This window comes from Cynoglossus semilaevis, chromosome 13 (assembly GCF_000523025.1).
Source record: "Cynoglossus semilaevis isolate Cse_v1.0 chromosome 13, Cse_v1.0, whole genome shotgun sequence".
In the NCBI taxonomy this organism is placed as follows: Eukaryota; Metazoa; Chordata; class Actinopteri; order Pleuronectiformes; family Cynoglossidae; genus Cynoglossus; species Cynoglossus semilaevis.
Genome location: NC_024319.1, coordinates 8094103 through 8107059, shown reverse-complemented (window position 1 = coordinate 8107059; position 12957 = coordinate 8094103). Strand labels below are relative to the sequence as shown.

At 42.4% G+C, this 12957-nt stretch overlaps 2 protein-coding genes across 2 annotated transcripts in view; both read left to right on the top strand.

Annotated features, from left to right (window-relative positions):
* The window catches only part of kif13a (kinesin family member 13A), a 35248-nt gene extending 28564 nt beyond the window's left edge, over nucleotides 1-6684 (top strand). Inside the window, exons 27-39 of the mRNA XM_025061793.1 lie at nucleotides 537-636; nucleotides 731-851; nucleotides 948-1003; nucleotides 1093-1217; nucleotides 1729-1905; nucleotides 1996-2088; nucleotides 2193-2345; nucleotides 2483-2566; nucleotides 2671-2721; nucleotides 2821-2908; nucleotides 3002-3153; nucleotides 4586-5729; nucleotides 6098-6684. Of these exons, the coding sequence (XP_024917561.1) occupies nucleotides 537-636; nucleotides 731-851; nucleotides 948-1003; nucleotides 1093-1217; nucleotides 1729-1905; nucleotides 1996-2088; nucleotides 2193-2345; nucleotides 2483-2566; nucleotides 2671-2721; nucleotides 2821-2908; nucleotides 3002-3153; nucleotides 4586-5729; nucleotides 6098-6231 (2478 nt within the window). The 3' untranslated portion in view covers nucleotides 6232-6684. The remainder of the gene's footprint in view (nucleotides 1-536; nucleotides 637-730; nucleotides 852-947; nucleotides 1004-1092; nucleotides 1218-1728; nucleotides 1906-1995; nucleotides 2089-2192; nucleotides 2346-2482; nucleotides 2567-2670; nucleotides 2722-2820; nucleotides 2909-3001; nucleotides 3154-4585; nucleotides 5730-6097) is intronic.
* A 1613-nt stretch (nucleotides 6685-8297) lies between these two features.
* Nucleotides 8298-12957, top strand: part of rbm24b (RNA binding motif protein 24b) — a 9225-nt gene continuing 4565 nt past the window's right edge. The window contains exons 1-5 of the mRNA XM_025061792.1: nucleotides 8298-8529; nucleotides 8562-8869; nucleotides 9036-9159; nucleotides 9837-9891; nucleotides 12827-12930. Coding sequence (XP_024917560.1) covers nucleotides 8630-8869; nucleotides 9036-9159; nucleotides 9837-9891; nucleotides 12827-12930 — 523 coding nt within the window. The 5' untranslated portion in view covers nucleotides 8298-8529; nucleotides 8562-8629. The remainder of the gene's footprint in view (nucleotides 8530-8561; nucleotides 8870-9035; nucleotides 9160-9836; nucleotides 9892-12826; nucleotides 12931-12957) is intronic.

Sequence of the window (12957 nt, the reverse complement as noted above, 5' to 3'; positions counted from 1 at the left end):
TCTTCAAGTCCTAGAAGTACATCAGGGTTGTGTTCAACTAAACAAGCCCAAGTTTTACATTGAGTATGTACATTCGTAGTAAATGAGACGAAACTAGAATATTATTATATTTCATTACGTTCTTGATTGGTGGTGCACCCTGGCATGATTTTTCTGATGATAAGTGCCATGGCTCATAATATAATTTAATGTAATGCATACTGATGCTTCGACATCGATAGATTTTATTGGATTTTACACAAGATGCATGTAATCAAATATATATTTATATATAGCTTGATGTTTTTGCTTGTGTAAATATCTCTAACAACTCAGTGTGTCAGGGTCAGCTGCATTTTATTACATATAAACTGTGTAAACAGTGTGCTGGTTGTTGACTTACGACAGACCAGTGGGGTCTGTCCATGTCCTGATAACACTACTGAGCTCAATGGGAGAATTTTTCTGGGCTGAGTCATCTGGCATTGACTCCTGTCTCTCTCTCCCTCACCCTCACTCTCTCTCTCCCTCACCCCCCTCTCTCTCTCTGCCTCCAGGAAGAAGACCTCAACTGTGTCAGGGAGCGCTGGTCAGAAGCTCTGATCAAACGCAGAGAGTACCTTGACGAACAAATCAAGAAAATCATCAACAAGCATGGTGAACTAGAAACCAACCACATTATGGGATGTTTTTCATCAAAATGAGAATTTTATGATTGAATTCCTGTTTCTGTTTCACCTTCTAACTCCAGAGAAGTCAGAGGAGGACGTTGAGCGTGAAGCTCGACTGGTGGAGCAGTGGGTCGGACTGACTGAGGAGAGAAATGCAGTTCTGGTTCCTGCACCTGGAAGTGGAATCCCTGGAGCTCCTGCGCAGACTGGTAACAATATATATAAAAAATATATATTATTTTTAATATTAAAGTGGTTTTTTACTTGATCTCTGATTTTGATTTCACGTGTTTGTAGGAATCCACCTGCAGGAATGGAAGCTCACACTCCAGTGCTTTACTTGGATTTAAATGGTACAAATACATCGACTTCACCTCGAGCACAATTTCACAGAATGTCTCGTTAGTTTTTTAAATCCACGACCCGTCTTTTTCTTCACCAGCTGATAATCTGACAGTGAACGAACAGCTGACAGGCCCACATGCTGCAGGAGTGAACTCCATCCTTCCCAAAGAGCATGGCAGCCAGTTCTTCTATCTGCCCATCATCAGACACAGTGACGAAGAGGTGAGCGTCGCGCTTCTCTGCCCTCTTGTGGCCAGAGGGGTAACAACAAACGAATTGAATCAAATACTCAGCAGAGCAGTGTTAAATTTTGAGGGCAATTTTGATCTTTTGGTCTTTTAATGAAATTGTAACGCTATCTTAGTCACAGTGTAGTCAATAGAGTAAGTTTAAATTTTAGTTTAGATTTAGCTTACACAATATTAAAATTATTTCAGTGTACTAAGTTTAGATCTAATCTAAACTTAGTACACTGAAATAATTTTAATATTGTAATATTTTTATGTTTGTAAAATGACCTAAGCTCTGTTTATAAATATTTGCCTTTTTTCTTCTAATGGGAAACCATGTCTTATTTAACATTATTATTATCTTGGTTTTACTCATGTATTAACGCTTTGGTTCTATTTGGACCAGCTGTCTTCTGTCTGTGCTGTCTCAGCCCGAGGACAAATAAATGTCTTTCAACAATAAAAACACCACAGTCTAAGACACAGTTCTCCTTCTTGACCAGGTGTCGGCCGTTTGCTCTTGGGACTCGTCCATCCACGATTCTGTGCACCTAAACCGGGTCACATCTCCACATGAACGCATCTACCTGATCATCAAAGCCACGGTGCAGCTCAGCCACCCGGCCTCCATGGAGCTGGTGCTGCGTAAACGCATCGCCGTCAACATCTATAACAAACAGGTGAATGGAAGTGAAGCAGACATCAGATCGTGAGTTTCAGTAGGTGCACGTCATTTGCATAACCTTTTTTTTTTTTACCTTTTAATACAGAGTTTCACTCAGAGTTTAAAAAGGAGAATGTCGCTGAAGAATTCACATCACAGCTGTGGTGTGACCTATGAGATCGTTTCTAACATACCAAAGGTGAAACTCTAATACAGTGAATCTACATGTTCACATTCTCCTCCATTTATACCCCTGCTTCATCTTTAACACATTTCCATTCTGTTATTTCCTGTTATTTCCAGGCTTCAGAGGAGCCGGAGGAGAGGGAGACCTTGGCTCTCATGGCTGCTCGTGGTGACAGTGAGGAGACTCAGGATGGAGAAACCTACATAGAGAAGTACACTCGGGGCGTTTTGGAAGTTGAGAACATTCTCAGTCTGGAGAGGTTACGGCAGGTATTGTTAAAAAAAAAAAAAAATTCATACATGACCAACTGGTCTTTGAAAAAAGTTGGGACCGCTGCTTTACAGGATAAATGTTGAAATACTGCACAAAAGACTTTACCTCCAAAGATGACATCCATCTTTTTCAGGCTGTGACAGTGAAGGAAGCGCTCAGCACGAAGGGCAAACACCTAAGACGGAGTATCAGCACACCAAATGTACAACATGTAATGGTCTCACTACTCACTGCAACACTGAACTCTCACTCTTACCCGAGTGTAAAATAAACTGCTTTGAAATCTGATTAGACAGTGACGGCAGGCTTTTGTTTCTCCAGACTTCCTGCAGTAAAACTGACCTGACGGGCTGTGAGGACGACGACTGTAAAGTAGGTCACAGCAGTGGAGACGTTTATAGATTGGAGAGAAACAATTTTATGACATAGTCGTCTTTAAGATATTAACATCAGCTGTGTGTTACCTGACAGGACGGCTGTGACCAGGTGGATAATCCCAGCTGTAATCCCCAGGATGGTCCACTGTGCACCACACCCATCAAAAGCAAGGAGAACCAAGGTGAACTAAATGAGAGTGAACTAAAGCCTTGACTTCATCTTCTGAAGTCCACGGTCAACTGGCCAATAACTACGTGTGTGTTCTTCTGCACAGGTTTGCCCCCAGAGAGTCCCACTTTTTTCAATTCCAGCCCTTTCAAGGTGCTTACACCTCAGACTCCTAAGTTTCTCAAGTCTCTGCTTCCTGTCAAAGAGGAAAACAAGGTGAAGAGATCCTTGGAGTCCAGGCCACTACTGGGACAAGAGGTAGTGACTTTATTTACAGTATCTCCCCCTCAAAATGAAGAGAATTCATGTTTAATTATATTATGTCATGTTTGTCCTTCTTCGATGAAGCTTCATTTCCATTGTGTTTTTGACTTTTTAGTATTCATTTTTGTTTACATTTTTACACATTTGCATCATCGTATGAATGTATCCAAACTTGCCTAATTTTTTAAAAATGTTTTATACTGCCTGCCACTAACTGTTATGCAGCCTGCCCAACTCCATGCATGCTGTGTGTATGTGTGTGTGTGTGTGCGTGTGTGTGTGAAGTGTGTGTCTGTTCTGACCCGACTGCAGAGCATGCGCTCATGTGTGGACAGCCCTGCATTGCTCCCCCCTCCCCCCCCCCCCCCCCCCCGGGCCCCCCCCCAGGGGAGGGCAGCGAGGGCCACTGTAAGCCTTCCACCTCCGCCACCATCTCCACCTCCATCCCCACCTGCACCCCCACCAGCAGTCAGCTCACCCACACATTACCACACACGGCTGTAAGTGCTACACACTCACATGATATTTACAGACAAGGCATGGAACAAGTTCATAAAACTAAATACAACACACTTTAATCCAACTGCTCACTGCTGTGTACTTTGCTTCAAGCATGTGCCTTTTTTAGACAGTTTCTGCACTAGTACCACTGCTAAAGAGTATATCATGTGTAGTACTATTATTAAGATTAGTGGTAACAAACGACTGTGTGTGGAGCATTTAAATCAAATGTTGGCCATTGTAATGGAGAAAAACCATATGCAGTAATGTTGGTAATGAAGTAAGTATTCTAAGAGTCCCTTTGGAAAGTTGTTAAATACAGTGTTTCTAACCTTGGTACTATTACCATGTATTTTTTACATTAGAAAACCCCACAGCCCTCCACTAAGAAAAGGGAAATTGGATCCTGTTTAGTTGAACACAACACTGATATACTTGCAGGAGTGGAAGAAAGACACACATGTTTTCTTTTTTTGTCTCTGCTGCCACCTAGGAGTAGAGTATTTAATTGTTCTCCCTTACACTCGCATAGACAAATAGGGACAAATTATTTGCAAAAATAAAAAATAATTAATAGTTTTCAGACCAGTTGAGCTGGACCATTCCCCACATTGCGCCTGTTAAACCTTCATGGCACACTAATGCACACTGGGTGAGAATCACTGGTTTAATGTACAAAGAAAAGCTTTATGATAATACCAGTTAATGAGGTGTAACAAAAGCTGAAAAAAAGATTAATGTTTGAGGGAATTCATATAATTTACCCAGATTAAACATTTACATTTCACTGTCATGTTCCATTACATTCACTGCATTTTTTTCACTCACATTATTTTTTTTTCAGCTCTTGTTCACATTAGTAACAGTCCAGTGTGTATTTCCTTTTTTCCTTTTTTTTTGCCATTGCTTATGTTATAAACAGCAGGACTCTGAGGACGAGGACACTGACGTGAATGTGTCTGTGGACATGGATCCAGGCTCTCAGGATTCCAGGAGATTCCAGCCTTACATCCCAGAGGAATTTGCAAACTTCGAGGTGTACAACGCCACCTTGGAGAACCAGGAGGGCTCAGACTTGAAGGGAAGCTCATGTGGAGGTGGCAGTGGAGAGAGACAAGTGTCCCGAAGCCCCACGACCAGCAGCTGCACCAGTGGCTACGTCTCACACAGTGCCTCCAACGCCACACTTTCTGATCTGCCTTTCAGTGCCAGTGAGAGCTCAGATCACATCAGCTGCCCCCACAGAGACCCTCAGGACCACCACTGCTGCCCTGCTGGACGAGGCTACACCCAAACCAAAAGTGTCTCTGCGGGGACAGACGCGCCACAGTCCCGTCTCTCTCCAGATGTGGTCCAGGATCTGCTCAGTCAAACTCAGGGCTCTTTACCCGTCAGTATTTCTCACTGCGAAGACAAGCCTCAGCCTCACAGCTGCGTCCTCAGCACCAGCCAGGAGTTCACTGACTTTAAAGGCGCTGATGACACGATTGGAGAAGGTGATTTAGAACCTTTTACAGAGAGGTGGGAGCAGGAAAACGTAGAATCCGGTGACACCGACACTCGACATCCCTCTGTTGATTGTGGTATTATTAACACATCTGAACCTCAAGAGTCAGTAAAAAAGTGTAACCAAGACTCTGGGTCGTGTCCCAACACAACTTTAATTTGCACTGCAGTCAGGGCTCCGCTAAATGAACCTGACAAAATCCCAACTCCTTCTCAAGTCCACACCCTCCCTCCTGCATCAGCTCCACCGACCCCACCCACATGTGTGTCTACAGTCACAAAATCCGCTCCCGCTCCCAGAGCAGGAGGAGAACCTCCGATCCAGGAACCAGCACAGGGAGATCTGCCCCACGGTAGTCCATGCCCCAGTCCGAACCCCAGTAGTGCTGAACCCTCGGGGGACTCCAGCGGTGATGAGAGCACTCCAGTGGCTCAGCTTCCTGACTGGATGGCCCCCGGAGAACACGTGTGGGTGGGGAAGAGGAGAGGAACCGTCCACTACGTTGGAGGGGTAGAGTTTGCCAAGGGCATCTGGATCGGTGTGAAGCTGGACCTGGCAGTGGGTAAGTTCTTCTAAAATGTTTTGCTCTGTTTGTCATTGAGGAAATGATGTGTTTAGGTTTAGGGTTAGGTTTAGGGTTAGTCTCAGAACCTCAAGATTGGAGCCTGTCTTTGCTGCAGATTTCAATGAACAGTAATGATTGATTTAGAATTAATTTACTTAAATATAGTTTTAATTACAAGTCTTGGTTTTAGGGGTGAGCAAAAATATTGGATCAGATAAATTCTGGATCAGTACTGTGATCATTTATTTCATCCCAAATGTATTTCATCATCACTAATTACTGTAAGTGTCAAAGTTCTATACTTTGGTTTAAAGCACTGATTAATCAGTGTCCTGTTGCCCCCCCCCAAACCCCCACCCCCATAGGTAAGCACAATGGAACCGTCCAGGGCAGAGTTTACTTCCGCTGCCCTCCAGGTCATGGAGTGTTCGTCAAGCCATCACGTCTCACCCGAGGACCCCCCTCTATGGACATGGAGCCTCACACTGTGATCAGATAGGAACCAGAAAAGGACCTGTTTTGGGGAGTTGAAGCAGAGTCTTGGCCCTCGGACCCTGTGGCTGTGGCTGGACAGCAGGTTGACGTCCGGACGGCTCCACCTTCCATCTCTCTTTTTATTCACCACTCAACTCTGTGGCTTCACTGACTTTAATGCCTTTACTGAAGGGCGATCCTTACGACTGTTCACTGGGTTTTCTCTATGCACATATTTGACTTTTCTACGCGGTCATATTTTGATACAGAGCAAAAACATTTGACTAAAGAGTTAATGTGGATAACAATAAAAAAAAGATATTTTTATAAGACAGCTTGTCCTCCCCTGAGGATCGAGAAGAAGAATCTAAAATATAAAGATGAAGAATGTACTACTGTTAATAAACATTGATATTTACGTAAATATGATTTGTCAGGGGTAACCAAAGAACTACGGTTCCATATCTGCTGTTATGAATAATAATGTGTTATTTTTCTATTAATGGAAATATATATATATATCTATATATCTATAGATATATAGATATATATATATTGTCCATTTGTGTTTTAAGGAAGAGCATAGTGCCATAGGAGTAATGCCACGGATTCTGACAAACCTGCAAAAACCTGAGAGTTTCTCTGAGTGTTGGACCGCATACCGTTGTCTTGTTGTCGTACTGTAAACACTGTGGAGGAAATGAAAACCCATCCAGCATCAGACTGCTGCTGTTTGAACGCTTGCACTGGAAGAGGATTCTCGGAGAGTTCAACGACCGTCTTCTGTTTGGGAAAGATGAACATTTAAGCTGTGGACTGAAAGCAGACAGACCCCGAAGTCCAGGTCCTTGAAGAGAAAGGCACATAAACTCCCCACCCCCCTCAGCACCACTCCACCCACCCGCCCACCACTTCACAACTTCAGTGTATGGATCTGAAACTTGTGTATGTTTATCAACACGCCAAACCATCGAATCCCTTTTCCACTGGTGGTGATAATGGAATATTTGTCACCATGACTTGGTGGAACCTGGTGGAACCACCTGGAAACAGATGAAAAACCCTTGATTTGTGTTTCACTTGACATGATGGTTTTGTTGGGTAAGAAGAGTTGAGTAAAATAGAATTATTTTTTTAATATTCCTTTATTAAATCAGGTGAAGTCAAATGCTGCATAACAACAATGTTACAATGACAAACAAACTCTGATGCACTACATGACCACAAAATGATCCTCAACTTCAAAATGGATAACAGTGAAATAATGCTCTTCTCCCTAGTTTAGTTAGTTTGGTTCCGATCATCATTCAAAAGACATCACGAGATCAGACCACAATGACCTTTAGCTTCTAAACATCAATTTACACAGATAATTAAAAAAATTAGACAGCAGAAAATGACAGAGCCTGGAGCCAGGGTTTTGGAACCAGGTGACTCCATTTGTTTTTTAATGGTCTATGGATCCAAAAATGGTGCAGAAGTAGTTATAGAGTGGGTTGTGATGTACATTTATTCTTTTTTTAATCAAGTGTTGAACTGTGGAACAGACTATAGAACTAGAACCTATAATCCTGGAGTTATTGCAAGTACACATGAAAGGAACCCAAGACCTTACATCTAAAGAGAACAAAGCTGCTCTCCCTCATACGGAGCTGTACATAAAAAATGTATTTGAACATAGTATTTACACTATTATGATGTACAGAATTGTATTTATATTGTATCACCAAGTGTTTTCATTGGTACAAAATGTTCCAGAATAGAACATTTTCAATCTGACTGCTGTGTGGACTGGGTTCTTCATCGTCTTTGTTTGTTCTCCATTAAAAAGTAGAATCAAATCAGACTTCATTCAGGTAGGTTCGGTGTTATTCTAAATGTGATCAGTAGTTGGCGGTAATGCAACTAGAGTGCATTTGCCAGCCAGAAGAAGTTGATTAGTAAACCAGGATTGCTTAGCTAGCAGGCAGAAAATGCATAGAGGAAATATAAAAATAAAACTTCTATTCTTTCACATAACATTTCAAACAAATATTACAGACCATATAAAAAAGATACCTAAAAAAATGGGGCAGATGCTTTGTGGTGACCTGCAGTTTACCAAAGGTGGCCATGGCAACCACTTGTGGGCGCCACTGCAACTGGTGTCACATGATATTTTTCCCAGTAGCAGCGGCGACCCTGTGGGCCGCAATACAGTGTTTGGGAACGCTTCGTCCACGTGAGGTCCGAGTGGAGTCGAGTGTCAGAGTCGCATTCTGACAAGTGGGACACACGAACGTCTGCTCACACACCAACAGGTGTTAGCCTCCTCCTCCTCCTGCTGCTCACACACCAACAGGTGTTAGCCTTCTCCTCCTCCTGGGTCACATTACCGTCAGACTCGGTGACCACACTCTCCACACCGTGTCCCGGCTCAGCACATGTCTGTTCGCCTCTCCCTCACTTCACCTGGCCCGCAAACTCTCCTTGAAGCCGACACTTGGACGTCAATGATGCACTCCGCGCAGAAAGACACCACTTACACCAAGATCTTCGTAGGAGGTCTACCGTACCACACCACCGACTCCAGCCTCAGGAAGTACTTCGAAGTGTACGGAGACATCGAGGAGGCTGTGGTCATCACTGACCGACAGACCGGCAAATCCAGAGGCTATGGCTTTGTACGTATCCCAGCCTCGAGTCGAAGTGGTTCCAGAGACAGGGGGAGAAGTGTAGTGAAATTAGTTGGTTGTCTTTAGTACGTTCCACAGCCCAAGTGTTTCCGTGGGACTGTGGAAGTTTTTTTTTATACTGTTGTGACCCAATTTCTATGTTATTTTCTGATAGGTGACCATGGCAGACCGGGCCTCTGCTGACCGAGCGTGTAAAGACCCCAACCCCATTATAGACGGAAGGAAGGCCAATGTGAACCTGGCCTACCTGGGGGCCAAACCCAGAGTCATACAGCCAGGTGAGACCCTCGTACCACACATAGCACTGTGATAAGAGTTGGTTAAACCAGTCAACTAAGACTCGCTGTGTCCGTTTCATAGGTTAAATATAAGGAATGGACGAAAGTATCTAGTTCCAAAATGTTAAAATCGTGAAGTGCTCCACTGGTTTTAGCGTTAAGTCCTGGTCGGATCACTAGTAGTGACGAAAAGTTATGCTAACCAGTTTCCAGTCGCCTGTTACTCAAACCTCAAATAAGTAACGGGATAAAGGTTAGCGTAACTTTGGTCATAACACAACAGCTGACAGTTGAGCGATGTTCGGTGCAACTAGGCTCTGATTGGACAGACCAGCTGTCGTTTACATGTGGCGTCCACTCATAAAGCAGCAGCTCCCTAAGTCTGCCCTCTTCTCACAAAACCAACTGTCATGTAAAAAGAATGTTTGTTTTTTTCAGTACTTTACATTTTTTTTAAACTTTTTTTGTTTAAGGTTGTTGGTTTTTTTTTTTAAAGAATTGATTTACATAATTGTTTTCCCCCAAAACTACAAACTGAAGGTCCCCTTTGGAACCTCCTATTGAAAGCGATTGACTGGGATTATGTTTATTCATGACCAATCCACAGTTACTTTGTGATTAAAATGATACTTATTTGACAAAGTAATATATTTATTTTAATTTATTTTTTTTGGCAGGATTTGCTTTTGGTGTGCCTCAGATCCACCCAGCCTTCATCCAGAGACCTTATGGGTAAGTCCCGCTGTAGAACCCCAACGGTCCACATGTATAAACACAAATACAGTATATGGTCTCTGATGATCTGTTGTCATTTGTTGTACTGTTCACCACTGCCTCCCCCTGTTTAATCCTGTATGAGGACATGTGAGTGTTGATGTGTGCTCCTCTGCTTGGCGTCAGGAAGTGAACGTTGGTCCTCAGCCCCTGCAGGCCTTGACTCCATGTTGTGTCTGTGTCTCTCTCTGATCTGACAGGGTCGGTATCGGTTAAAATAGCTGATGAAGGGACATGATGATTTGAGGAATAGCTGAGTCTGCATTGGGGCAGAGCGCTAAAGTCTTACCTGTTTACATACACAAACGAACTGAAAATGGTGACTAGATGCATGGAAGTCTTCTGCTGTTTTTTTTCCAGTTTTCCTAGAACATAGACTGGTGTGTGTGCCTTGTTTTCAGTATGATGTGGTGTTTCAGCTTAACTGTGTGCTCATTTCTACTTGCGGTGGGGAATACGGGGGCGGGGGGTGACAGGTGGTTTTTTTGTGAAGATTTGGAGTTTTGATAGGATCTGAAGTTGGATTTCTGCAATTGGGTGTTTTTTTTTATTTCACCCCCACTTTTTAAAAATAGTTTTATTTAATAGTTCTTTACTTATTTCCTCAGACCGAGTTAACATGAAATCAGAACTGTTTTGTTGACAGTAGCTGGCTGATGTGCTAATTTCCAAATACATCTCCTGCAACAAAACAAACAGTGGCATGCATGATGGAGTTTTTCTGTTTTTCTTACCCATGATGCTGTGTTTTCTTTTATTAACACTGAACTGCCTTCACCAATAGAACATATTTTAAGTACACTATAGCGAGTGTATTTTTTTTCCAGAATGTTCTCCAACCCGCTTTTTCACTAGTTTCTGATAGTGAAACTAAGAGGAAACCTTCGTAGGCTCGATCACTGTCAACTTCAGACGTAGAAAAGTCCATTTTTAAATTTAGACAAATGCTCTGTCCATTGGAGACACAGATCTAAACCCGGGGTTCTGTTTAGGCAGCAGCTGTTGGCCACAGTGATCTCCACGGCCTCTCAAATTCAGATGGAAAATAGGAGTCACTCGGCAGCGCTGTTAATAATGTATGGCATAGACACAGCCACTCGGCTGTGGACAACAGGTGGACCGAGATGTGCCCATGAAGCCCCGGGGTTGTGTGCTGGGGGATTACCCTTGTGTCCTGGTGATTTACAAAGCACCTTTATTTAGCTCCAGACTCACGCGTCCACAAAATGTTTGGCAAATTCCTTACAGAAAAAAGTGCCTCAAGTCCTAGGTTAGTGCTTTAAATAATTATGAAATAAAGTCGAGTCAGGAAGAAGCACACACCCACTTGTTGCTTCTTATTTTTCCAAACACATCATCAGTTACAATCCCTAAGTCTTCCATTCTACTAAGTTAACAATGGAATAAATAATTCACAGCCCTCCATCCCAATGGGCTGGGACACCTGAATAAAGCCAGGAGAGTCGGTGAGGCGGAGGAGCGGCGTCAGGTGGCCGTTTCATTTGACGAGAGCTCTGCCATGTGTTACTGAAGGAGAAGATCAACTTGTCCTTTGGAGATGACAAGGGGAGCAAAAATAGCATGCCTCCAGCCTCCCCTGTCAGTCAAGCTGGGGTGTATGTTTGTCAGGGGTGTCTGTCTGTTTGAGGGGGAGGGGGACACGTGTCTTTGGACATGGTCCCACCTGCTCCTCAGTATATTTTCTAAAGGCTCGTTCACCCAGATACTGAAATTTCTTTTCAGCTCTATTGCTAGTCAACGTTCTTCTCTTCAAAATATATATTTAACAGACAACGTTCTTCTCTTCAAAATATATATTCAATCAAGTGCAATCAAGTGATTCATATTTTTTTAAACTGATTAATCACAGGGTAGCTGTCGATTAATCACGATTATTTGTGATTGTAATTAATCATGAATAATCGTGATCATAATTAAGCATGATTAATTGAGATAAGTCCACATTCCTATATATGGCAAAATGTATTAAATCACACATACACGTGTATATTTTTAGTTTTATGTGTGACTAATCCAAATTACTCAAATTACCTGTCTGTGTATATATATATATATATATATATATATATATATTCTTCTATATTTTGGTAGTTATAACATGGTGAAAGAGCAGACCACAATGTCTAATTTCACCACTAGATGTTGCTAAATCCTCAGTAGTGTACTTCAGTAGTCTGAAAAACTGGTCAATTAATAGTCAAATTAGAAAGAAACAATATAAAGATAACTTAAATTCTTTGGAAAATGGGAGAAAATATAAGTAAATCTACAATTACAACAGGGTGGCTTAGCCATCATGGCTAGAGGTTAGCATTTAGATAGCTTGAAAATGAAAATATATGAAACAGTTTTAGTTTCTTACGTTTTATGGTTTGTTTTGTTTCTGATTTTTCTGTCTTACGGATGTATTAACATGTTTGGGCATGTCTGTATTTGTGGTGTTGATGGACAAGTAGTGTCCATTTCTTATCTTGACATGTTGTGTTGTGCGATAAGCTCGCATTTTGTCAGATTCGGTTTTCAGTGAGACACTGGGTGCAGAGCTGGGCTGTGTCCTCTTTTAAAGCCTTATAATATTTCAGATTCCAGAGCTTTTCTGTTACTATTTGAATTTATTTTCTTTTTTTTCATTTTATTTAATGCTGTGCTCTAGTTATGTTGTTGATTTTTTTTTTTTTTTTTGCTGCTTCCTTAACTTTTCATTTGTAGGTTGGGTTTTTTCAATTGTTAATGAATGGATTTGCTGTGTTCTGAGGACTGGATTGACCTATTTGTGGCGCCTGCTTTTCAGTTTTCCAGACTTTAGTTTCGGCCTTGAATGGATGACTTTAAAGTGGCTCTGCTTTGACTCTACTCGTTTTTGTATCCACAGGATCCCTGCCCACCTGGTTTACCCTCAGGCCTTTGTCCAGCCCAGTGTGGTGATCCCTCATGTGCAACCCTCTGCTGCTACAGCAACAGCTGCTGCTGCGGCAGGCGGCCCCCCCCCCCCCCTCTATCATA